This window comes from Delphinus delphis, chromosome 1, assembly GCF_949987515.2.
Source record: "Delphinus delphis chromosome 1, mDelDel1.2, whole genome shotgun sequence".
Lineage (NCBI taxonomy): Eukaryota > Metazoa > Chordata > Mammalia > Artiodactyla > Delphinidae > Delphinus > Delphinus delphis.
Window position 1 is genome coordinate 134,679,965 of NC_082683.1, and position 27,056 is coordinate 134,707,020.

The 27,056-nt window shown below is 38.5% G+C and overlaps 1 protein-coding gene across 3 annotated transcripts in view; it reads left to right on the forward strand.

Moving 5' to 3' along the window:
- The first annotated feature begins 1,615 nt into the window (after positions 1-1,615).
- The window catches only part of TDRD5 (tudor domain containing 5), an 89,854-nt gene continuing 64,413 nt past the window's right edge, over positions 1,616-27,056 (forward strand). For 2 of the 3 annotated variants that reach the window (XM_060009728.1, XM_060009730.1), the window contains exons 1-3: positions 1,616-1,847; positions 2,454-2,861; positions 5,001-5,191. In XM_060009728.1, the coding sequence (XP_059865711.1) occupies positions 1,616-1,847; positions 2,454-2,861; positions 5,001-5,191 (831 nt within the window). Of the gene's footprint in view, positions 1,848-2,453; positions 2,880-5,000; positions 5,192-27,056 lie in introns of all 3 variants that reach the window. The other variant, XM_060009729.1, reaches the window with a different exon arrangement.

A 27,056-nucleotide genomic window follows, 5' to 3' on the forward strand; every position in this document is an offset into this window, starting at 1 on the left:
CTCCAGGGGCACCTGGAATGTTCTCCAGTCATTCAAGAAGCCCTCCTCGGGCTTCCCTGGTGGCGCAGTGGTGGGGGGTCCGCCTGCCGATGCAGGGGACGCGGGTTCGTGCCCCGGTCCGGTTGGATCCCGCATGCCGCGGAGCGGCTGGGCCCGTGAGCTTATGGCCGCTGGGCCTGCGCGTCCGGAGTCTGTGCTCCTCAACGGGAGAGGCCACAACAGTGAGAGGCCCACGTACCGCAAAAAAAAAAAAACAAAAAACAAAAGAAGCCCTCCTTGCCTCACCCATTCCGCTCTTCCGGGAGCCTAAGTTGCATCTATCTAGCTCAGCAGTGATTCTCCACCAAGCACCAGAATTGCCTAAAATTTCCCCCAATAGACCTAGACCTGCTGAATCAGAATTTCTGCCGATCAGACCTGGGCATCATTTTTCTTCCTTAAATAAGCTCCACGGGTGAATGAGAGGCACACCGAGGATAAGAACCTGGCAGCCTCCTTATCGGGCTGCCCGTCCGTAGGGCGGGACTGACCCTCCCTGACCCTGGCTGGGAGGTCTTTGGAGGGGTTCTTGCGCGCTGCCGCACCGCGTGTCTTCCAAGCACGTCGCAAGAGGCAGGCGCCGGATATCCCAGAAGGCCACCTACGCTGCCTGGGAGCCCGGCCAACCGGCCCCAGGACTGGGGCGGAACCCAGGCTAGACTCCGGAGCAGCCAGGACCTGCCCGACCGTCCGTCCCTGAGGGGCCGGAACGCGGCGCCAGTGGAGCGCCACGCGGGCCCTCCGGCACCAGTGCGCAGGCGCGCAACCCGCTTCGCAGCTCTTCTTACGTGGCCGCTAGTTAAGGGAGCGCCTTTGACTTTGCTAGGCCCACAACGGCAGCGCCGGCGCCAGCTCCAGGGTGAGGGGCGCTTCGCCTGCTTCCCTCCGGCCTGCCTCTTTTACCCTGGGTCGTGGGCAGTCACCGGGGCAGGCGCAAGGACAAGTCCCCATTTTGCCGGCGCCCTTGAGAGACGTTGGGAGCGGGGCAGGGGACCCCACCTCCACCCGTCGCCCGAGCGAAGTAGGGAGGGGGTGGGCAACGATGAGGTCGTTGACTCGGAAGGGGACGCGGGGATCCTCCGTATAGGTTTGGGGTGGAGAAAGTATGCCGGTGCGAGCGTCTTTACGCGGAGCCCTGTCCTCGCGCTGGGAAAGGGGTGTTGCATTTGCCTCCTTCCCAGCCCTGGTTCCCAAAGAGTGGACGAAAGATTTATCTGATACGAAGTTTGCAGTGTAGAGTGAGACCCCGAGCAATCCGAGTTAACGCTTCACCGAAAAACGAGCCAGGAAGTCGGACTTCGCACACACTAGGCCGTGGCAGGGATTTCTTGCGATGCACACGGGTTAATCAACACAGGTTGGGATAAAGACTGAATTGTATGGGGACTTTGCTAAACGAAGTTTCAGAGCACCCTCGAGGTACTGCTTCTGCCTCATCACCTGTAGAAGTCGCATCTCAGTTGTTTGTATTCCACTATTGGCCATTTTAGACTTCTTATTGTATTTATTTTTCCATCTTGGGTTTGCCTGCTTTTCCTCACGAGCAGTGTTTCTGTCTTAAGTCTTGTAGGGCGCAATGTCTGAAGAAGAGCGTATACAGGAATGCCTGAGGAAGGAAATAAGGTCACTTCTCATTTCCACCAAAGATGGTTTGACCCCAGAGCAGCTGGAAAAGGAGTACCTTTTTATGGTTGGCAACCGTTTACCACTCCGAAACCTTGGGTATCGGTCCACCATGGAGCTGGTGTTGGGTATGCCTGATGTTGTCAGTGTCTACCCCTGTGGGGACGGTACTGTAATACTGAAAGGTAGGTTTAAGATTTGAAGGTCTTTGAACTTTGCAATAATAATCACTTAGTAAAGAATTGTTCTAGCTCTGCAATTATCCTGCATCCCCAGCAGGGGATTTTACTTTTGTGAGGGAGAAGAGGGATCCTAGGCACCTTAGAGGTTGTGGACAGAGTTAGAGCTTTAGCACAACCAAGAAACCTTCCCCAGAATACTGTGCATTCACAAAAACTACACTGTGCATGTGATTTAATATTATTGCACCTTAAGTCAGGAGAAACTTAACGATGGGACTTCAAATTATGAAATCACGTTTAAAATTTCAAAAAGCACAGAAACATAATTGTAGGGAAGTTTATTGTTCATCTCCAGGGTTTCGGATCTTTCAGGAGTTAATTAGCAGCAGTGATAATAAATTGGGTTTTACTGTTCATTCTTCATCCTGTAGTAGAGAAGCTAACAAGCTGTTGTCTAAAATGCAAGAAATGGAGCAAGCAAGGGTTCGTGTTTATCATGTCACCTATATACACAGCTCCTTGGAGAGTTACAAATTATATAACCACAGATGCAAAGAATAAAGAAGGAAGTAAGTTTTCATCTAAATTTCTTTTTTCACACCTCCTTAGCCATTCCAGATGAATCCACCAAAGGAATAGCAAGTTTAGTTGCAAAACAGAGGGGCAGCCATAAGGTTCGAAACTCCATGCAGAAGGGAAGGGCCAGTGTTCGCTTTGGGCCCAGATCTCAACGGCGAGTACCTTACCGAGGAAGGGTGCCCCCTATTCTTCCAGCTGTCGTGAAGAGTGAGTTGAAAGACCTCTTGACGTTATCTCCTATTCTCCTTTCTGATTTTGAGAACGCATTTGCCAAGCGATTTGGACGATCATTCCAGTATGTGCAGTATGGCTTCTTCTCTATGTTTGAGGCGCTGAATGCCGCTGCAGATGTCATTTCTGTAGAACAGACCAGAGCAGGTTCTTTGTTGATGCTGAAGAAGAGCCTATCTGAGGAAAAGCAGAGAGGATGGCCAGCAGGTAAGCATATTAGCACTGGTAACTATTGCAGATCAGCAGACTTTGGAGCAGTTGTAGTACATATGTACGTATGTACGTAATGGCTAAGCTTCAACAGTTTGTTGAAGTTGCATCCTGGCTCTACCACTTGGTAGCTATATGATCTCAGGCGAGTTACTTAAAATGTCTAAGTCTTAGTTCCCTCATCTCTAGAATAGGAATAATAATACCTCTTGGAGTCAGGCTGAGATGGGGGTCTGTAAAGTGCCTGGCATTTAGTAAGCTCATAATAAGTGGTAGCTATTATTATGAAAACACAAGATCAGCTCTCTCTAGAGTACTGAAAAAGAACATTAGTTATATGTGTTCAGGTAAAGAAGATATAACATGGAAAATGAAAAGTTTTAAAAATAATACTAGGGCTTCCCTGGTGGCACAGTGGTTGAGAGTCCGCCTGCTGATGCAGGGGACGTGGGTTTGTGCCCCCGTCTGGGAAGATCCCACATGCCGCGGAGAGGCTAGGCCCGTGAGCCATGGCCACTGAGCCTGTGCGTCCGGAGCCTGTGCTCCACAATGGGAGAGACCACAAGAGTGAGAGGCCTGCGTACCGCAAAATAATAATACTAGTTTGTAGCATTTGCCATCTGATCTTTGCTAACACTGATCTTTGATATCCTAGCAGGCATTGTAGTAATTGATGTAGTGTAATGATAACCACCTTATTTGTATAGCAAATTACCTTGGATTCTCATACCATAGACGAGTTGGGTGAGTAATCCAATCTTATCCTTGTAGTTAAGGAAGCCAAAGCTCAAGAAAGTTAAATGACTTTCTGAAAATTTCATGACTTGAAAAGTGGTACAGCTAGAGTTAGATACTGAACTCTTACTACTGCTCATTCAGTGAGCTTTTCCTACCCAATCACTGTCTCCCTTAAGGGCTCAGAAAACTGATGTGATCATTTGTATAGTGTCCCTCTAGACCCTTGACTGTATAGAATCTATACACTGCCTATTTGGGGAATTCTGTGCCTGTTTCAATGATTTTCTTTTTTTCTCAAAATTTGTATTTAGATTAATATAGGTGAACCATGAGAATATCATGAATTTACAAACCAATATTTAAATTGTGGTGGGAAGTGTAATTTGACAAGAATATGCTAGGGGGTTTACAGACTCTGGTCAGGGAAGGCTGTAGGGGCCACTGAGTGTTTTGAGTCTAAACCTCAACCGTATCATTTGTTTTAAAAATTTGTTTTAAAAATTAAAAACAATTTTTTTTGGCCCTGCTGCGCGACTTGTGGGATCTCAGTTCTCTGACCCCCAGCTGTTGAACCGAGGCCACGGCCGTGAAAGCCCGGAATCCTAATCACTAGGCCACCTGGGAACTCCCTGTATCAGTATTCTTACGCTGCTCAAACTTTGGGAGAGTAACTCATGCTATTAAACTTACGTGAGATTGAGTTGTATAAAGCAGTTTGCCAACTTATTGACTTGTGGGGGGTGGATATTCCTTCCCAGTGATTGAATTGTTCGTTTTCCCCATACACGGTACCTTATTCCTCATCAGGATATCTTGGAAGTAATTTTTTTGTGTGTGTGAGCTTGATCTTAGGGTAAAGAGCTAGGCCATGGTGGGGTCCGGTGATCTGTCTTTCATGTTGTGTAACAGAATATACCTCTCCTGTAGTATTCCCCTCCATACAAATCTTGAAGAAAAAAAATCTATACTCTAGAAGAATATCCTTTATTCTGTAGCTTTTCATTCCCCACCCCTCCCCCCATACCACTAGATGGTTATCCAGTTTGAAAAGCATAATTCAAGCAGATTCCTTATTTGAAGACTTTTTGGTCTCCTAAACAGGATACAGCTTTTTAGGTTTATACCTATTGAATCCTGCCTCTTTGTAATTATATTCAGGTGTCCTTAAGTGGAGTTTTAGATAGCCCCAACCTTTCAGTAACACACTTACGATGTTTTGGTTTTCTTCTGTAGGTGACTAATCATTCCCTTGTATGTAAATTTTATTGGCTTAATATAAAAATGTAAGCTTACTTAATTTTTAGTTCTAAGTTGAGGGCCTAGCCTCTATATATAAATACCAGAAAACTAGAAATTGTTAGTGATAATTTTTCTCTCCTCTTCTTTTATTCGCAAAAGGTAAAATTTTTACCCAGCCTTTTAGAAGGAAGCAACAAGGGTCATATCCCACAGGCTCCCCAGTAGCAATGGCACGCTTTTCACAACCCACTTCAAACATGGAACCACCGAAGCAAATACTGGACGTGGAGAATACTTCTAGGTCAAATGTGGAGACTTCAAGGCTGAATCACACTGAAAAATTAAACCAGGTGAGATATCCGACTTTGGAGTTATAAATACACCAAAAATGTGTTTAAATTCAGTGGCTATTACTTAGCTCTCATGGAAAAGCTGACCTTTTAAAATTCAAGTCGTTCACTTATTTCACATTTAACTTAAGCATTTTCTATGGTTCTGTGGATTAGTTAAGAAGTGAGAGGTGGCAGTGAAAAAAGAGTACAATTTTGTCAACTCCATGGTTTCAACTGTTTTCTGCACATGACTCCCAAATCTGTATCTCTAGTTGCAGCTTCTCACCAAAGTTATAGGAGCATATTTGCAACTTAACTCATGAATATCTTCACCTGAATGGCTGGCCCTGAGCACTGCAATCCTGGTATTTTTCTGTGACTATGATGCTGAAGGACTTTGAGTAAAACCTACTAGAATAAAGCCAACAAAAGCCTGATTATGTTAGCAAGATAACAACCTAAGTAGAGCTCCAAATAAGCACATGGAAATTAAAGACATAAAAGTGCTTCATTTCTATAACTTAAAAAAATTAGCTTTAGTAACATAATTTACATATAGTAAAATTTGCCCATTGAAAATGTACACTTTGAGTTTTAACATATGTATCTAGTTGTGTAATCACCATCAAAATCAAGAAACAGCATTTCCATCATCTCCCCAAAGTTCCTTCATGCCACTTTGTAGTTGATATCTTTCCCCAACTACAGCTACAGGCAACCACTGCTTTCTATAAGTATAATTTTGACTTTCCAAGAGTTTCATATAAGTGGGATTAACTAATGCTTAGCTTTTTGTGTCTGGCTTCTTTAACAGGATGCTTTTGAGATTCATCCAGTATGTATCAGTGGTTTGTTCCTTTTTCTTGTTGAGTATCATTCCACTGTACTAATATACCTCAATTTGTTATCCATTCACCATTAGATAATATTTGTTTCCTGTTTGGGGTATTATGAATAAAGCTGCTATGAACATTTGCTTACACTTTGCATGAACATTGACTTCATTTCTCTTGGGTCAATACCTAGGAGTAGGATTGTTGGGTCAGACAGTAAGTTTAACTTTTTAAGAAATTGCCAAACTGTTTCCAAAGTGGCTGTACAGTTTTACTTTCTCATGAGCTATGTATAAGAGTTCCATTTGCATCTTTGTTAACATTTGATGTTATCAGTTTAAAAAACAGTAGCCATTTGAGTGCGTGTATAGTAGTATCTCATTATGGCTTTAACTGAAATTTCTCTAATGATAAATAATATTGGGTATCCTTTCGTAAGTATATTTGCCATTTGTATATCTTCTTTGAAGTGTCTAATAATATCTTTTGCTCATTATTAAAAATCGAGTTTTCTTTGTATTGAGTTGGAAGAGTTATTTATGTATGCTGGTTACAAGTCCTTTATTTTATTTATTTTATTTATTTTTATTTTTTTGGCAGTACGCAGGCCTTTCACGGCTGTGGCCTCTCCTGCCGCGGAGCACAGGCTCCGGACGTGCAGGTCCAGCGGCCATGGCCCACGGGCCCAGCCGCTCCGCGGCATGCGGGATCCTCCCAAACCAGGGCTCGAACCCGTGTCCCCTGCGTCGGCAGGCAGACTCCCAACCACTGCGCCACCAGGGAAGCCCACAAGTCCTTTATTGAGACATGTTTTGCAAATATTTTCTCCTGGTCTTGCTTACCTCTTCATTTCCTGAATCCTGTCTTTTGTGGGGAAGTCTTTAATTTTGACGAAATCTAATTTATTTATTTTTTTCTTTTGGTTCTTGCCTACCTAATAGATTTTTGGTTAATCCAGAGTCACAAAAATATTTTTCTATGTTTTATTCTGTAAGTTTTTTGATTTTAGTTCTTAGGTCTATTTCAAGTTAATTTTTGTGTAAGGTTCCATGTATGGATCAAAGTTTTCTGCATATGGATAGCCAATTATTCCAGCACTATTTTTAAATTTTTTATTATTTTTAAATTTAATTTTATTTATTTATTTTTGGCCATGGGGCATGGCATGTGAGAGCTTAGTTCCCCAACCAGGGATCCAGCATACACCTCCTGCATTGGAAGCTTGGAGTCTTCACCACTGGACTGCCAGGGGAATCCCCAGCACTATTTTTGAAAAACATTCTTTCCTCACTGGACTACCTTATTACTTTGGCACTTCTGTAAAATCTGTTGACCTCATCTATGTGTAGGTCTCTTTCAGGACTCTCTGTCTCTCTCTCTATTCTGGTCCACTGATCTACATTGATCTGTCTTTTTGCAAGTATCACACTGTCTTGATGACTGTAGTTTTATAATATGCTGAAATTATATGGTTAGGTCCTACAGCTTTGTTCTTTTAAAATTGCTTTGGCGGGCTTCCCTGGTGGTGCAGCGGTTGAGAATCTGCCTGCCGATGCAGGGAACGTGGGTTTGTGCCCCGGTCCGGGAAGATCCCACATGCCACAGAGCGGCTGGGCCCGTGAGCCATGGCCGCTGAGCCTGCATGTCCGGAGCCTGTGCTCCGCAACGGGAGAGGCCACAACTGTGAGAGGCCTGTGTACCGCAAAAAAAAAAAAAAAAAAAAAAAAATTGCTTTGGCTATTCTAGGTTCTTTGAATTTCCATATAAACTTAACTTGATATAAATCAGCTTGTCAATTTCTACCAAAAATAATTATGCTCTCTGTGATTTTGATGAGAATTGCATTGGATCTATAGATAAGTTTGGGTGGAATTGACATCTTGACAATATTGAATCTGCTGATTCCTGAGCACAGTATAGCTCTCCATTGATTTAGATCTGTAAATTCTCTCAGCACTGTTTTATAGTTTTCAGTAAACAAGACTTGCATATATTTTGTTAAACTTACAGCTACATTTTTCATATTTCTGATACTATTATAAAGGGTATTGTCAATTTATTTTCTAGTTAATTATTGCTTGTATGTAGAAAATAAATTTTTTTTGTATATTGACCTTGTATCCTGTGATCTTGAATCAAGGTACTCAATAAACTCAACTCTAGTTTATACTGGGAGTAAAGACAGTTTTACTTCCATTTCAATCTATGAATTTTTTTCTTACCTTGTGACAAAGGCTAGTTTCTCTAGTTTAATAATGAATAGAAGTGGTGAGAGTAAAATTTCTTGCCTGGTTCCTAACTATAGGGGAAAAGCATTCATTTTTTCATCATTAACTATTATGTTAACTGTAGCATTTTTATAAATGCCCTATATTAGATTGAGGAAATACTTTTCTATTCCTAGATTCTGAGAATTTTTTCCATGAACATATATTGAATTTTTCTCCATCCATTGAGATGATTATAGGATGTGATACTATGATTTATAATAAGAAATATATATTTGGTCTTCATCCTTTTCTGGCACGGAGCTCCTAAAACCTATGGAAATTCCTAAGTAAAGAGAGCAATAGAGGTATCTTTTGTTATTTTAATGAGGTAACTTTTGGAAATCACCTAAGGATGGGTTGCTGTTGGAGTCAGCCATGTAATTAGAGGGTTGGAGATTAAGTTCAGTCATAGCCAATGATTAATCAGTCATGCTGATATAATGACGCCTCCATGAAAACCCCAGAAGTCTGGGTTTAGAGAGCTACCAGGTTGGTGAACACCTAGAGATTTGGGGAGAATGGCATGCCAGGAGAAGGCATGGAAGTTCTTTGCCCCTTCCCATACTTTGCCCTATGTATCTCTTCCATTTGACTTTTCCTGAGTTATATCTTTTTATTTATTTTTCATTCATTAAAAAAATCGAGATATAATTGACATATAGCATTATATTAGTTTCAGTACAATGGGATTACAACAGGATTAGATATATGTATGTATTGTGAAATGATCACCACAGTAAGTGTAGTTAACATCCATCACCACACATCGTTACAAATTGTTTTTCTTGTCATGAGAACTTTTAAGATTTACTGTCTTAGCAACTTTTAATTATAGAATACATATTGTTATTAACATAGAATATATATTATTATTAATATACAATTAATATGTATATAAATAATAATTGCCATGCTGTACATTACATTCCCAGGACTGATAATAACTGGACGTTTGTACTTTTTGACCACCTTTACCCATTTTGCCCGCCCCCAGCATGCTGCCTCTGGCAACCACCCATCTGTTCTCTGTTTCTAAGAGTTTGGGTTTTTGTTGTTGTTATTTTTGTTTAACAGATTTTGCATGTAAGGGAGATCATACAGTATTTGTCTGTCTGACTTATTTTCCTTAGCATAATGCCCTCAAGTTTCATCCATTGTTACTACAAATTGTGGGATTTCCTTCTGGTTTTATGGCTGATATACATATTCCACAACTTCTTTATCTATTTATCGTTCGATGGACACTTAGGTTGTTTCCATGTCTTGGCTATTGTAAATAATGCTGCAACATGGGAGTGCAGATATCTTTTTGAGTTAGTGTTTTTGTTTCCTTCGGATAAATACCCAGTGGTGGAGTTGCTGGATGATATGGTGTTTCTCTGTACTGTTGTCCACAGTAGCTGCACCAATTTATATTCCCCCCAACAGTGCACAAGGGTTCCCTTTTCTCCACACCTTCGCCAACATTTGTTATTTCTAGTCTTTTTGATAATAGTCATTCTAACAGGTGTTAGGTGATATTTCATTGTGGTTTGGTTTGCATTTCCCTGATGATTACTGATATCAAGCCACTTTTCATTTACCTATTGGACATCTGTATGTTTTGGGGAAAATGTTCAGATCCTCTGCTCATTTTTTAATTGAATTATTTAGTTGTTTTTGATGTTGAGTTGTGAGAATCCTTTATATATTTTGGATATTAACCCCTTATCAAATATAAGATTTGCAAATATTTTCTCCCATTCATTTTATTGAGGTCTTCTTTTCTGTGCCGTAGATTTTTAGTTTGATGTAGTCCCACTTGTTTATTTTTGCTTTTGCTGCCTTTACTTTCAGTGTCAAATTCAAAATATCATTTCCAAGACCGAGGTCAAGGAGCTCACCATCTAAGTTTTCTTCTAGGATTTTTATGTTTTCTGGTCTTACGTTCAGGTTTTTAATCCATTTTGAGTTACTTTTTGTGTATGGTGTAGAGTTATATCCTTTTATGATAAACCCATAATCTAGTAATTAAAATGTTTCTCTGAGTTCTTTGAGCCATTATAGCAAATTAAATTGAACCCAAGGAGAGGGTTGTGGAAACCTGATTTGTAGCCACTGGATCAGAAGCTCAGGTAACAACCTGGACTTGCAATTGTCATCTGAAGTCAGAGGATGGGGTGGGGGTTCAGTCTTGTAGAACTTGGCCCTTAACCTTGGAATCTGAATGCAATCGCCAATGTCAGAATTGAGTTGAATTGTAGGACACCCAGCTTGTGTTGAAGAATTGCTTGGATATGGGGAAACACCCTCACACTCATTGTAATTGGAGTCAGAATTCTGTAGAGCTTTTTCTTTTTTAATCTCTTTGTATGATAAATTACATTGATTTAGTTTTTTTTTTTTAGCATTAAAGGAACCTTATGTTGCTGAATGAATCCAGCATGTTGGTCATCATGTCTTTTTATATATTGCCGGATGTGATTTGCTGTTTTCTTGTTAAGGACCTTAGTGTTAATGTTCATAAGGTATATTTTTCTGTAGTTTTCTTGTAATGTTTTATCGGGTTTTGGAATCATGGTAATACAGGCCTTTTGAACTGAGTTGGGACGTTTTCCTTCTTTTTTTTGGCAAGAGTTTGTATTAGGTTTCCCTAAACATTCCACTGAATTCATCAGTGAAGCAGTCTGGACCTGGGGATTTTTTGGGTAATGATTTTAAATTACAGACCCAGTTTCTTTAACAGATAAAGAACTATTCAGATTATCCATTTCTTTGTTTGTTAAATAAATTTATTTATTTATGGCTGCGTTCTGCCTTCCTTGCTGCACGCGGGCTTTCTCTGGTTGCGGCAAGCGGGGGCTACTCTTCGTTGTGGTGCACAGGGTTCTCATTGCAGTGGCTTCTCTTTGTTGCAGAGCATGGGCTGTAGGTGTGTGGTCTTCAGTAGTTGTGGCATGCAGGCTCAGTAGTTGTGGCACATGGGCCTAGTTGCTCCATGGCATGTGGGATATTCCTGGACCAGGGCTTGAACCCATGTCCTCTGCATTGGCAGGCAGATTCTCAACCACTGTGCCACCAGGGAGGTCCCAGATTATCCATTTCTTTTTGAATGAGCTTTGATACTTTGTCTTTCAAGAAGATGTCCATTTCATCTCAGTTGTCAAATTTGTTGAAATAAATTTGTTTATAATATTCACTCATTGTCTTTTTAAGATCTGTAGGATTTGTGGTGAAGCACCTTCTTTCATTCCTAATATTGATAATTTCTCTTTTCTTCATGATCAGTCTGGCTAAAGATTTATTCAGTGATTTTTCAAAGAACCAGCTTTTGGTTTTATTGATTTTTCCCACCTGTTTTCTATTTCATTTATTTCTATGCTTATCTGTATTATTTCCTTCTTTCTGTTTATTTTGGGTTAATATTTACCTTAAGAGCAAGAAAAGAAAATTTGGTCATTGATTTTGGTCCTTCTTTTCTAATATAAACATTTAAGGCTATGGATTTTCCCTAAGTACTACTTTAGCTGTATCTCACAAATTTTGATGTGATGTATTTTCATTTAGTTCAAAATATTTTCTAATTTCCTTTGTGATTTCTTTTGTCTTACGGGTTATTTAACAGCATGTTGTTTAATTTCCAATACTTGGGGACTTTTCAGAGATGTTGTTGAGTTATAATTTAACTTGATTGTGTTAAGAAAACATAGTCTGATTTCATTCCTTGTAAATATATTGAGACTTATGTGGCCCAAAATATATATATGTGGGTGAATGTTTCATATCTGCTTTGAAGGAATGTTTGGGTAGAGTGTTCTCTGCTATATTTGGGTAGAATGTTCTATAAATGTCAATTAGTAAAGTTGGTTATAGTGTCATTCAGGAATTCTATATTTTTACTGATGTTTTCCTACTTTTTCCATTAATTACCACAGGATCAGTGTTGAAATCTTCAAATATAATTGTGGATTTGTCTATTTTACCTTTCAGCTTCAGATATTATAAATCTCTGTTAGGTGCATACATATTTAGGATTGATATGTGTTCCTGATGAATTGCCCTATTTATCATTATGAAGTGTCCCTCTTTATGGCTCATAATGTTCCTTGTTTTGGAGTCTACTTTGTTTGATATTACCATAGTGATGCTAGCTTTCTTTAGATGTTAGCACTGTGTATCTTTTTATATACTTTTCTTTTTAACATACCTGTTTTGTATTTAAAATGTGTTTCCTTTAGACAGTATTTGGTTGTCTTGCTTCTTTATTTAATCTGTCAATCTCTGTCATTTAATGGGGGTGTGTATACCATTTATATTTAGTGTAATTACTGGTATGGTTTGATTTAAGTCTAATTTTTGTGGGGTTTTTTCCTATTTTTTTCTTTTGGATTAATTTTTTTTTTTTTTTTTTTTTTGTGGTATGTGGGTCTCTCACTGTTGTGGCCTCTCCTGTTGCGGAGCACAGGCTCCGGATGTGCAGGCTCAGTGGCCATGGCCACGGGCCCAGCCGCTCTGTGGCGTGTGGGATCCTCCTGGACCAGGACACGAACCCGTGTCCCCTGCATCAGCAGGCGGACTCTCAACCACTGCGCCACCAGGGAAGCCCTGGATTAATTTTTAAAAATAAAATTTTTAGACCAATTTTAGGTTCACAGCAAAGTTGAACAGAAAGTAGAGAGGGTCCCCATATACTCCCTGCCCCCACATTCATGCAGCCTCTTCTACTATGAGCATCCTGCAGCAGAGTGGTACCTTTGTTACAGTTGATGAACCTCCATTGACACATCATAATCACCCAAAGTCTACAGTTTACATTAGGGTTCACTCTTGGTATTGTAAATTCTGTGGGTTTTGACAAATGTGTAATGGCATATATCCACCATTGTGGTATCACACAGAATAGTTTCACTGCCCTTCAGATCCTTTGTGCTCCATCTGCTCTTCTCTCCCTCCTCCCTAGCCCCTAGCAACCACTGATCTTTTTACTGTTTCTATAGTTCTGTGTTTTCTAGAATGTCATATAGTTGGAATCATACAAATGTTGCCTTTTAAATTGCCTTCTTTCACTTAATGATATGCATTTAAGGTTCCTTCGTGTCTTTTCATGGCTTGATAGCTCATTTCTTTTTCGTGCTGAGTAATATTCCATAGTGTGCATATATTGCAGTTTATCCATTTACCTACTAAAGGACATCTTGGTTGCTTCCAGGTTTTGATTATGAGTAAAGCTGCTATAAACATCTGTGTGCAGTTTTTTGTGTAGACATAAGTTTTCAGCTCCTTTGGGTAAATACCAAGGAGCATGATAGCTCTATCGTATGATAAGCGTTTAGTTTAGTTTTTCAAGAAACTGCCAAACTCTCTTCCAAAGTGACTGTATCATTTTGCATTCCCACCAGCAGTGAATGAGAGTTCCTGTTGCTCCACATCCTCATTAGCATTTGGTGTTGTCAGTGTTTTGGATTTTGGCCATTCTACTAAGTATATAGTGGTATCTCACTGTTGTTTTAATTTACAATTCTCTAATGACATATGATGTAAAACATCTTTTACTTTGCTATCTGTATATCTTCTTTGGTGAGATGTCTGTTCAGATCTTTGCCCAGTTTTTAATTAGGTTGTTTGTTTCCTTACTGTTGAGTTTTAAGGGTTCTTTGTATATTTTGTATGACAACTCTTTATCAGATATGTCTTTTGCAGGTTTTTTTTTTTTTGGCAGTTTTTGGCTTGTCTTTTCATTCTTTTGACATTGTCTTTCACAGAGCAGAAGTTTTTAATTTTAATGAAGTCCTGCTTGTCACTTATTTCTTTTATAGATCATATCTTTGGTGTTGTATCTAAAACGTCATCACCATACCCAAGGTCATCTATGTATTCTCCTATGTTGTCTTCTAGGAGTTTTAATAGTCTGTTTTACACTTAGGTCTGTGATCCATGTTAAGTTAATTTTTGTGAAGGGTGTAAGGTCTGTGTCTAGATTCAGGTTTTTGCACGTGGATGTCTAGTTTTTCCAGCACTACTGTTGAAGATTCTCTTCTCTCCATTGTATTGCCTTTTCTCTTTGTCAAAGATCAGTTGGCTATATTTTTGTGGATCTATATCAGCATTCTTTGTTCTGTTCCATTGGTCTATTTGTCTGTTCTTTTGCCAATACCACACTGCCTTGATTACTGTAGCTTTATATTGATAGTAAATCTTGAAGTCGGATGGTGTCAGTCCTCCAAATTTGTTCTTCTCTTTCAATATCGAGGTAGCTATTCAGGGTCTTTTGTCTCTCCATATAAACTTTAGAATTGATTTCTTGATATCCTCCCGTTGTAGTTTCTTAGGACAGGGCCGAAAGTAAGCTCATCACACAAGATGAATTGTGCCAAAGCACAGCAGTAGAGGGCTGCCGCTCGCTCAGGCAAAACAGCGCTGTCTGTCTTGCTGTGGTAACTTTTATTAAAGCATTATCTAGATTTACACTTTAAGACTTGTTTTCTTAACATTTCAGAAGTGCCAAAGCAGCAACCTATGTTTTTATTAATTATACAAGCAATAATTGGCTTTCATGAGCACCTGCCGTGCTTCGTCCTTGAGCGCAAGAACAGCACAAAGTTCCCACCATTATTTTGATTATACTGAAGTAGCACAAGGACATTTCCTTGCGTTCCCACCACTCTGATTATACTGAGGACATCTCATGGATCAGTGCCCAAAGCACTCAGTGCTTCTTTTGCAGGCCCCCGGTTTGCCGGGGGCGGGGGGGCGCTCGAAGCATTCAGAACTGTTCACAACTCTGGCTTATTCGCGTGCCCCCGGTTTGCCGGGGGGGGCTCAAAGCAATCAGGACTGTTTGCAGTTCTGGCTTATTCGCCAGCCCCCAGTTTGCTGGGGGGGGGGCTCATGGGTCACGTCTCCTTTCCATGTCCTCAGTTATCCCACTACATCCCCCCAAAAAAACTTGCTGGGATTTTGATTGGGATTGGATTGAATCTATAGATGAAGTTGGGAAGAACTGACATCTTGACAGTATTGAGTCTTCCTATCTGTGAACATGGAATATCTCTCCATTTATTTAGTAGTAGTTCTTTGATATCTTTCATCAGTGTTTTGTATTGTTCCTCATATAGATTGTACCTATTTTGTTAGATTTATATCTAAGTGTTTCATTTTGGGGACACTAATGTAAATGGCTATGTGTTTTTCCTTTAGAATTCCACTTGTTCCTTGCTGGTATATAGGAAAGTGATTGGCTTTTGTATTATTAACTTTGTATTCGCCAATGTTGCTATAATTGCATATTCATTCCAGTTTTTTGGTTGATTCTTTGGGATTTCTATATAGACAAATGTGTCATCTTCAAGCAAAGATAGTTGTATTTCTTCCTTCTGAATTATTATACAGTTGACCCTTGAATACTGCAGGGGTTAGGGGTGCCCACCCCTTGCACAGTCAAAAATCTGCATATATGTTTTGACTCCCCCCAAACAACTACTGATAACCTGCTGTTGACCAGAAGCCTTACTGATAACATAAGCATTTGATTAACATGTTCTATATATTATATGTTAGTATATACTGTATTCTTGTAATACGGGAAGCTAGAGAAAAAATGTTAAGAAAATCATAAGAAAAATACATTTACAGAACTCTACTATATTTATCAACAAGATGAATCATCTGTCAGTACTTATATCAATATTGTTTTATATGATACAAAACACTGTATATATTATACATATTACTAACTAGACATCAGAAATGAAAAGATAATGTGAAACAGAAAATATTAGTTACAGGTACAGTGATTCATGCATTGATGTTGTAGAAGCAGCAATGTGATTGCTTTATGATAGCCTAAAGTAATCGATATGATTCCTTCATGGTAGCCTAGCCTAACTAACGAATGACTTATAAAATTTTTATGACATTCAGTATTATATTCATAATACAGTATTGGAAGCATTGTTTCATTTTTTTAAAAAAACACTTACCTGTGATGATAGGCTGATGAGCAGTTTCTCCAGTTATGAGAGACATACTGTACAATAATATAACTCTTTAAAAGCACAGTTATAAAAAAGTAAGAAAATGAAGACATTTTTATATTAAATATCACTCATCTTATGCCTATGTAAGGATAGACCAGTATTTACATGTATTTTATGCATTCATGACATACCTTTTAAAATTTTTTTGAATATTTCTAGGCTACGCGGTTCACCTACAAGTTTGTTCAACTTGTCATAAACCTCCAAAACTTTTTAATATATTTACTGAAACAAATCTGTGTGTAAGTGGATCTGTACAGTTCAAATCCATGTTGTTCAAGGGTGAGCTGTGCTTTCTATTTCCTTTTCTTATCTTATTGAATTATCTAGGACTCCTAGAACAGTATTGAAAAGCAGAGGTGAGAGGGGGACATCCTTACCTTATTCCTGATTAAGTATTTTTTATGGTTCTGTTTTGTTGCTGTTATTTGTTTATTAGTTATAACTCTTTAAAAATATTTTTAATGGATGCCTTAGGGTTCTCAACATATGTTTTTAATTTATCACAGTTGATCCTCATGTAATATTATACTATTTCATGTAGATTAAGAACTTTAGAACAATAGATTTACATTTCTCTCTTCCCATCCTTTGTGCCATTTTTGTGATACATTTTAATTGTGTATATGTTATAAGCTCCTTAATGCATTTTTATTTTTGCTTTAAAGTATTTATTTTGAATAAGCAACATTTAAGTAATAAAAATATTAAAATAAATTACCTATTTATTTTTAAAAGTTCCAATCCTTTGCACCCAAATTTCCCTTCAGTATAATGTTCCTTCCGCCTGGAAAATTTTAACATTTCCTATAACATAAATATGTTGGCAATGAATATTCTCAGCTTTTGTTCATCTGAAAAAGTCTTTGTCTTCATTTTTGAGTGATACTTTTTCTGGGTATAGAATTCTGGGGTGATAGTTCTTTTTCTTTTAGAACTTCAGAGACAGTTTCATTGCTGTCTGGTCTGCATAGTTTCTGACAATAAATCTATAGTCATTCTTTGTTCTTCTGTATATAACGCGTTTTTTTTTTCCCCCTTTGATGCTTTCAAGATTTTCTCTTTATCATTGTTTTTCTGCAGTTTCATTCTGGTGTCCCTTGGTAGAGTTTTCTTTATTTGTTCTGGTTGAAATTTACTGAGCTTTTTGCAGATGAGTTTTATAATTTTCATGAGATCTGGAAATTTATTTCTAATTAAAAATCTTTATTGAAGTATGATTGACATACAAAAAGCTGTATATGTTTAATGTATACAACTTGATGAATTTGGAGATAATTATATACCTCTGAAACCATCACCACAGCCAATACGATAAACATATTCATCACCTGCCCTCTTTATTTTTATTTTATTTTATTTATCTTATATGTTTATTTATTTATTTTGGCCATGCCACGTGGCTTGTAGGATTTTAGTTCCTCAACCAGGGATTGAACCCAGGCCCTTGGCAGTGAGCACGCAGAACCCTAACCACTGGACCACCAGGGAATTCCCTATTTTTATTTATTTTTAAATTTTTGTGATAAGAACACTTAACATAAGATCTACCCTCCTAGAAAATTTGGAGAATTTTTGTCTTCAAGTATTTTTTCCCCTTTCTTCTTCTTCTAGGATGCCTATATTAGACTGCTTGTTATTTCCTTGTGGATTGTTGGGGCTCTGTTCTTTTTTTTTTCTCTGAGTCTCTTCCCCTCCACCTCCCCACTGTGTGCTTCATTTTAGGTACTTTCTCTTGCTGTCTTCAAATTCAGTGATCTTCTGTTGCATTTAATCCCATCCAGATTATTTTTCATTTTAGACATTATATTTTTAAGTTCTACATATTCTACTTGGATCTCTTTTATGTCCTTTATTTATTTCTTTATTATGTTCATACTTTCTTTATATACATAAGCATATTTATAAGATTTATAATAACTTTTAATGACCTTAACTGCTAATTTTATCATCTTCATCATTTCTGGGTTTTGAATTTATTTTCCTTCTTTTTTTTTTTTTTTTGACTGCACCACAGCATGTGACATCTTAGTTCCCCAACCAGGGATCGAACCTGTGCCCCCTGCAGTGGAAGCACGGAGCCCTAACCAATGGACCACCTGGGAATTCCCTATTTTCCTTCTTGATGTGGTCACATTCTCCTACCTCTTTGCATGGCTGGTAACTTTGATTAGCTGCTAGACATTATGAATTGTTGAGCTTCACTCAGTTAATTTACTTGGAATCGATCATTTTGAGTTTTGCTTTTAAGATTTGTTAGGGCGGGTAATATCAATTGAATTGTGTTCCTTTAAAATTCATATGTTGAAGCCCTAACCCACAATGTGATAGTATTTGGAGGTGGGGCCTTTGGGAAGTAGAGTTCGATGAAGTTGTGAGGGTGGAGCCCTCGTGATGGGATTAGTGCCCTTATAAGAAGAGAAACCAGAGAGCTTGCTCTCCTCCATGTGCATACACCAAGGAAAGGCCGTGAGAGCACACAGCAAGAAGGCAGCCATCTGCAAGTCAGAAAGAGAATCCTCACCAGGATCCAACTATGCTGTGTCAACCGAAAAAAATTGCACAACCTGTAAGTAGAGAGTTATGTTTTATTCAGCAGACATTCTTAGTACTCCAAGCCTGGGAGACAGCCTCTCAGATAAACGCTGACAAAACTGTTCCAAAGAGGAAGGGGGGGAAAACCAGGATATATAGGAGTTTTTATAACAATACCAGGTAGTTGGAACAAAAGACTACTCTAAATAAAACAAAACTAGATATCTCAAGTTATGGAATTTAGTTAGCACTTTTTTTTTTTTTTTTTTTAGCACTTTTTTATGTAGGGGAAGATGCAAGAGTCTGGGTTCACTGAAATAATTCCTTTGATATGCACCTCAGCTATCTGGGGCCAGTATCCTATGATTTCCCATCCTGAGTTTCCTCAGGCTGCACCGTTGGAAGTAGCTGCAGTCCGATGGCTGCTAGATGGTGGGCATTCCTTGTTTTTATCCTGAGTTCCATCAGGGCTCACCATCTGGGGTAGCTACAATTGCTGATGACTTCGACATCCTTTATTTACTGATATGGCAAGCGATATTTTATTTCTTAGCTGGAACCCTGATCTTGGGCTTCCAGCCTCCAGAACTGTGAGAAAATACATTTCTGTTGTTTAAAGCTACCTAATCTAAGTTATTTTGCTATAGAACCCTTAGCAGGCTAAGACTGCTAGTCCAGAGAAACCTTCAGTCTAGAGCTAATTCGGCTCCACCACTGAGGCATTACCTTTCTGAGGATTCACCTGGATGTGTTAAGAGGTCCTTCCATTCTGCCTTAGTGGGAGCACTTAATGTTTCTCAGCTCTCTGTGAGCTCTGGGTATTGTTTGGCCTCTTGCTTCTTATCGTTTGTTTCCCCAGCCTCAGAGAACATCCCCTTCCCCCACCTTATGCACACATCAGTACTCATCCAGAAACTTGAGGGGTCCCTCTGCAGACCTGCAGAGCTATATCTCTCTGTGCCAATCCCTACTCTCCATACCTACCTGTGTATTAGCATCCTTTTCCTCCCCAAACTGGAATCTGTCTCCTCAGTTCATCTGTTTCTATTACCTCTTTCTCTGCTACAGACTGAACTCTCCAGGCTGTCAGGTGAGGCAGTTTAAGACTCACCGCTCAGTTGCAGCACTGTTATTTAACATCTGTAACTCATTATTTTCGACCTGTTTATGGCAGGACAGTGGGAGCCATAACTTTGTTTTGAATGATGAAGTTTTCTTAATACAGAAAACTCAGCCTAAGAAAGTTACTCACAGTCCTACTGCCAAAAGATAGTTTTCACTCCTGTTCCTTTCATAGTGATTTCCCCGTTGTTTAGATTTCTTTTGTTTTTCCTGACATTTCCTGTGCTGGAGAGACCTGACACCAGCATGGTCATCTTCCTTGGTAGATAAACTGACTGTATGTTTGTCAATTCCTGTCTTTATCTTTGAAATTCAGAAGGTTACAATGAACTAACTGTTGGACTCTTTTTCATTAATTTTTTTTTTTTTTTTTTTTGCGGTACGCTGGCCTCTCACTGTTGCGGCCTCTCCCATTGTGGAGCACAGGCTCCGGACGCGCAGGCTCAGCGGCCATGGCTCATGGACCTAGCCGCTCCGCGGCATGTGGCATCTTCCCAGACTGGGGCACGAACCCGTGTCCCCTGCATCGGCAGGCAGACTCCCAACCACTGTGCCACCAGGGAAGCCCCATTAATTTTATCAAAAAATATTTTCATTTTTAAAAATGATTTTTTTCCAAACTGATATCCAGAAAAGTTGTACAACTAATGGTATGTTAGTGTCTGTTTTCTCCATACCTTTTGGTTATATAACCCATGGGATTTCATGTGGTTGTTAAAAACTCAAATGTTAATTCTTGAAACAGGGTTAAATACAAAAATATTTTTTCTGACCGAAAGCTGTACATAGTCTAATTGTTTCATATCCATTTTTGGTTACTGACAAAGTCGAGCTTTTAAAATGGTTTATTAGCCACTTTAATTTATTTTGATGAATTATCTGTTCTCTGCCTATTTTTCTCTTGAGATATGCTCATCTTAATGAGTGGAAGAAAGTTTGCTTAGTCAATTTTTGCTTAGTGAAGTGAAGGAATTTTGGCTGTCATAGGCTAGAAATGTATTTTTCTAAATTGTCATTTTCCTTTTTTGAAATAGAAGTTCACAAGTTAGGAATATCAAATCTGTTAGTCTTTTTCTTTTACTTCTGCCTCTGATCTCATACCTACAAAGCTCTTCCCCGCTTGAAGGTTTAAAATTGATTTCTCACTCATCATAATCTGCAGTATATTATAGACAAAAAGGGAACTGTTATTTGTTTGAGAGACCATGATATGCCCTGCACTTTCTTATATTGTCTCATTTTAAGTTACTCATAAAACAGGATATCTGGGATATTAGACTTATAATTCTTATTTTACAGACTAAGCAACTGAGGTGTGAGAGGTTAAATAATTTCTTAATTAGAAAGTTTCACTGCAAAAACTTAAACTCAGATTTGTCTGTTCGCATTGTTCTTCATGGTTCTGCATATGCATAAGCATCTAGAGGGAGACAACTCATATCTTTTTCAGCTTAAATGACCTACTATGCTAAGCAGATGCTCAATAAGTCTTAGGAAATTTAACTCTAGTGAACACATGGCAACTAGATGTGTCATTTTTCCAGCTGAAGTCTCAAATAATAGCCTTTAGAAGCTTTATTCAAATTGCAATGCAGCAATGAACTTTAAATTAGGATCAGCTCACTTTTTTTTTGTATAGAAAAAATTCTGAAAGTTCACAAGAGAAATAATTATTCAGAATAGGCATTATCTGTTTTCTAGTCGTTCTGATGAGTTTTGAAATATTTATCTGTCTCAAATTCCCTTCGTCTAAGACCCTAACAGCAATGGAATGCCTAACCTTTCCACTGTTGGTGCTAATGCCTTACGCAAAATTATAGTCATCCAAAGACTTCAATTAAACTGCTCATCTGCACTAAGAATAAATAAAACATAAACCTCCATTTTATAGTAACACACGCATATACACAAATCAAAAGATTAATTTACCTTAAAGAAGATCCAAGGATCATGGGAATTCTACATGCTGATTTGGAGGGGAGAGAAGTGACAAGGTTAGACACCAAAGAGAAACTTGCCAAGCTCGTGATGTTGCCCAAGGCGAAATTCTGAGTTAGAAGCACATTTACCATGTCTAAATGACGTAACTAAGTAGAATCTAAATCAATGTGACTTTAATATAAATGGTGTTCTGTGCCTCCTGTGTAATGCTCTCGGAGTGCTAGGCCAGGCAAGTCTCCAGGGCCAGAAGACCTGTTGGGTTCCTGAGTCATCTTTGGGCTGGGGGTCCGTTGGGAAATAAAGCTTTGGAGGTTAATAAAGACTGGGACCCTGAATGTTTCAGTATTCAGCAAGTCTGCTTAGCAACCAACGTCCTAGCAAAGGTCATAAGCAAAGAAAAATTGTGAAAGCTGTGAGAGAAAAAAGGAAGAGACAAGAATTGCCCTGAATTTGAGACATAATCTAATTAGGTACAGACTAAGAGAGAAAGAGAATGAGAGGCATGAAAAATATTGGGACAGTGCCTTAAAATTACAAAGTTCTTTTATGTTTCTTTATTGGACCTTCATGAGAACTTCAAGAGAAAAATATTGTTATGGCAGAAAACTAGACCCAGAGAAGTTAAGTTGACCCAAGACAAACAGCTAGAACAGGGCAGCCCAAAATACATTTTCCACCCCTGGGTCCACATCTCATGTTTTCTGGTGCCTTATGCTTTCTGCTGCATAGGAATGAAGAATATAGAACATTCTGTAATGTAGGTGCTAATTCTGTCATGTGGGATATAGAAAGGACTAAAGTAGTCAAGACTGTCTTCCAGGGGAAAGTGAGATTTGAGTTGACCTGTGTGGGAATTGGTGAGGGGGAATGGTTGACAGTGAAGTTTTGAACTAGATTGACTGAGTCGAACTTCACCACTGCCACTTTTCAGCCATGTAAACTTGGCAAATTGATTAACTTCTTTGTAACTCAGATTTCTCATCTGTAAAGTGTGGATAACTTTTGTATCATAAATGGGTTAAGATTTGTAAAGTGTCTAGAATAGTTCTTGACAGTTGTACACCCTCAATAAATGATAGCATGATAGTTAATCTCTAAAAAAAAATTGGTTTCTTTTTGATTCATGGCTAAAAAGAAAACTTAAAGTTTTAATCTAGCTGGATTATAATTTGGGGTGTGTAATTTTGTGTTTCTGTGCCAGTTCTACACTGTGTCAACTGAAAAAAAATGCACAACCTAAAAGTTGTATGTGAGTTATGTTTTATTTGGGGACCTTACTGAGGACTGTAGCCTGGGAGACAGCCTCTCATCTGATCATCTGTATTTTATGGTTTTTTTCAGTGAACGTATATTATTTTTGTCATAGAAAAAACATTTAGAAAACAGTCAGTTTCTCCTTTGTAAAATGAGGACTGGAGCTTCTTTTTCACCTGCAGGAGGAACAGGCAGGCTTGTTCATTAGTATCCTACCTTTTCCCATTTTCCTGCTTTATTTCACAAAAGCAAATGGTTAGAAAAATTTAAACCCTGTTTTTGCAAGACATGAATAATCTACTTACCACATTCTATTCAATTTCCTTTATTTTGACCTCTTCAGAGGAAGTTTAGATGAGGGATGAAAATGTGAATGGGCAAGTATGGATTAGCTGTTATCATTCTAATGAATGAAGCCTCAGACACTGTCCAGCCCAGCTCTTCAGAATTCTCTGCCTTAGTGTATAGACCTAGACTACAGCTAACAGTGATGTTACTTCACTTCCCATTAACAGGTTATTGCCCATAAGAGTGTTTGGTCAAAGTAACAGGGATCTGACATTTCTTTGTTCTCCAGCCTTACAACTAAGAGTACTGTCAATGAAAAAAATTAATAGTCGATCTAAGAAAGAAATGGGAAATTTTATTCGAGCCAGCCTGAGAATTATAACCCAGGAATTATAACCTTGTCTTTCAGAAAGCTCTGAAAACTGTTCCACCTGTTAGAGGTCAAGGCACAGTTACATCAGTGTTTGAGACAAAGGGTTATACATCAAAGTAACATACTGACAGTTTACATAGTTCAACAAGGCAATTAGTAGGTTGTTGTGACCCCCCTACAGGATTGAGAAAGGAATTTTATCTCCTAAGGAGTTACTTTGCTGGAGCCAGGAGGAAATTGGTTTTTTTTGCTTTTATTTTTGTTTTTTGGCAAGTAGGCATTCCTGTGTCTTTCAAGGGGATCTAGTTAATGTATACTGCAGATGTACAATACACAGTAAAGCAGGTAGTGGCTCAAATGCACAGAGAGAGAATTTTATGTTTAATTTTTCTTGTCCTGTCTTAACATTATTTCATCAGCACCCCATCCTGCCCTACTTTTAGAAAATTTATTGTAATATTCAGCATGAGATTTAAAGTAGGTAAACCTGGAATTATAAAAGAAGTTCTGATCTTAAATGAATTAAAAATCAGGGCTGGGTCTTAGTTTGCAACTAACTTTTTCACTCAAATAATTGATAGTTTTTACATGAATTAGATGCTGTGATTTGTATTGAATATAAGAAAAGAAGGATTTTAAATTTCACGTGATGACCTGGCTCCAGTGTCTGTTAAGAGTATCCTCAACAAGTAACTGGATCTATTAAGCAATTACTGTCAAAAGGAGCCCTTCAGTAGTTCTTTAGTGCAATTCTCTGGAAGTTGCATTCTCTGGCCAACTTAGAGTAGCTGTTCCCTGCCTATTTTCCCATGAGTTCAGATGAAATTTTTAGTTTGGCAAGTCAAATTTCATACTGCCTAGTTTTTAGTCAAATGAGATACTTAGCAAATATTTGAGCAGTTGAAAGCGTCACTCCTGTATGTGTGTCTGTGCCAGTTTTGTGATCTTTATCAGAAATGTATTAATGTTTTACCATATGGCCAAAAGACCTGCTGTATATCCCTCTGAGACGTAACTTCTGTTCCTTTCTGCTTTTAGCTTCATGTATTTTCCTTCCAAAATGCTTCCACCCTCATGTTTCTAAATATCACCCAGGTGTCTATGTTTTTAAATTTTTTCTCTTATTACAAAAGTAATACAGATAGATTGCAAAAGATTTGAAATACAGGAAAGCACAGAAGAAAATTAAAATCACATATTCTTTTATCACCCAGAAAAGTTGACTTTTTCTTTTTTAAAAAAATAAAATTTAGCATCATTCTGGTTCAGGTTTGTGACGTGCTTTTTTAGTCAGAATTATGAACATCCCACATTGTTAAATATTGTAATGCAACATAATTTTTAATGGCACTATGGATATGCCATAATTTTTTAACTTGGGGATTTTTTTTTAATGTTTTATTTTTTATTGGGGTATAGTTGTTTTACAATGTTGTGTTGGTTTCTACTGTATAGCAAAGTAGAAACCCTATGCTATACAGCAGGTTCTCATCAGTTATCTATTTTATACATATTAGTGTATATATGTCAATCCCAATCTCCCAATTCATCCCACCCCCTCTTTCCCCCTTGGTGTCCATACGTTTGTTCTCTACATCTGTGTCTCTATTTCTGCCTTGCAAACTGGTTCATCTGTACCATTTTTCTAGATTCCACATAAACTTGGGGATTTAGACTGTTGCTATTTTTGCAATTAAACATAACCTTATTGATGAAAATCTTGATCACATTTGCAGATATCTCTGTTACTCCCCAGGATAAAATTCTAGAGGAGCAATCACTACATCTAAAGGAATGTGTACTTTTATAGCTTATCATGTATGTAGTTAGGTTGTCCTCCATAAAAGTTGTTTCAGTTAACACTCACATGAGATGCATGTGTATGTGCTTCTTTCCTTGTACCTTTGCTAGTACTCAGTATAAATGGACACTTCTTCAGAACACCCTCCCCTGACCTCTCCCTCCTCACCAACCCTAGTCTAAGTTAGATCTCACATTGCTTTCCTAACACTTTCAGGCATAGTATTCTATCATGACACTCTGTGGGTTTTTCATAATGTTTATCATAATTGTAATTATGTAGTTATATGACTGTCTCATGTTGGTCTCCCATCACTAGACTGCAAGTTCCATGAGGGCAGTGATCATACCTAGTTTATTTACCCCGTATATTCAGTGCTGAGTACAATGTGAAGCACATAGTTTGTGTTCAGTACATATTTGTTAAATGAATAAATGAGCATTATTGTAAAAATAATATTCCAACTTGATAGGCAAATAACTATATCTGACTATTAATGTCTGTTTATTAGAGGTTGAACTTTATTGGCTAGCTAGTGTTAATTTTTAATCAATTGCCTATTCCTATCTTCATCCATTTTTCTGAGGAGTATATCTTTTTGATTCAAAGCTCTTCTCTGCCCCTTCTCTGGTTCTGTAGGCTCCTATGTGAATATGGCATATATATATATATATATAGTGGGTTCGTTTCCATCTTTATTTATGCCCCTATTTATGATCTTTTGTTCACTTGATTTATTGTCCATTTTTTCTATTTGGTATGTAGGCATCTGACAGTAAAACATCGTTGAAATCAGGGTGTCCTCTTGATTACTTTCTTCATGTCAATCACTGATTATCTCCCACTCCTACTTCTCCCCCACAACATTATAACTTTTGCCCTCTACTTATCTACTTATCTAGATAGTCCAGGATTACTTGGACTTTAAAAAATCTCCCTCACCGCATTCAGTTTAACGTCAGCTTGAGTTACTCATCTAGCTTGAGGCAAAAAACATTTTTCTCTTATCTTCTTGAGATGCATTCTGTTCCTAGCTAAGAGCCTATCATTTTGACATCTTAACCCAGGCTTGGCAAATATTGGGTTGGCTAAAAACTTCGTTCGGTTTTTTCCATAAGATGGCTCTAGTAGCACCTAGTTGTCTTTAGCTTCATTTGAAACAATTTTGTTAGGTTGTATTGTGACAGCTGTCATATCAACGTGCATTAAAAAAAAAACTTATCAGAATTGGTGAATTTTTGTGTAGCTGTGAAAAGTGACCCTTTCTTTGTCCCCTGAAACACCTAGCACAGTGGTAATTTACAGTAAGCCCCCTACATATGAACCTTCAAGTTGTGAACTTTCAAAGATGCGAACGTGCGTTCCACCAGCGTCCGGTGTGAGTGAAATTGCAGCTTGCCCTCTGTCTCCTATTGCTGACGATCCTTCAGCTCTACCGTCTCCCACCTCCT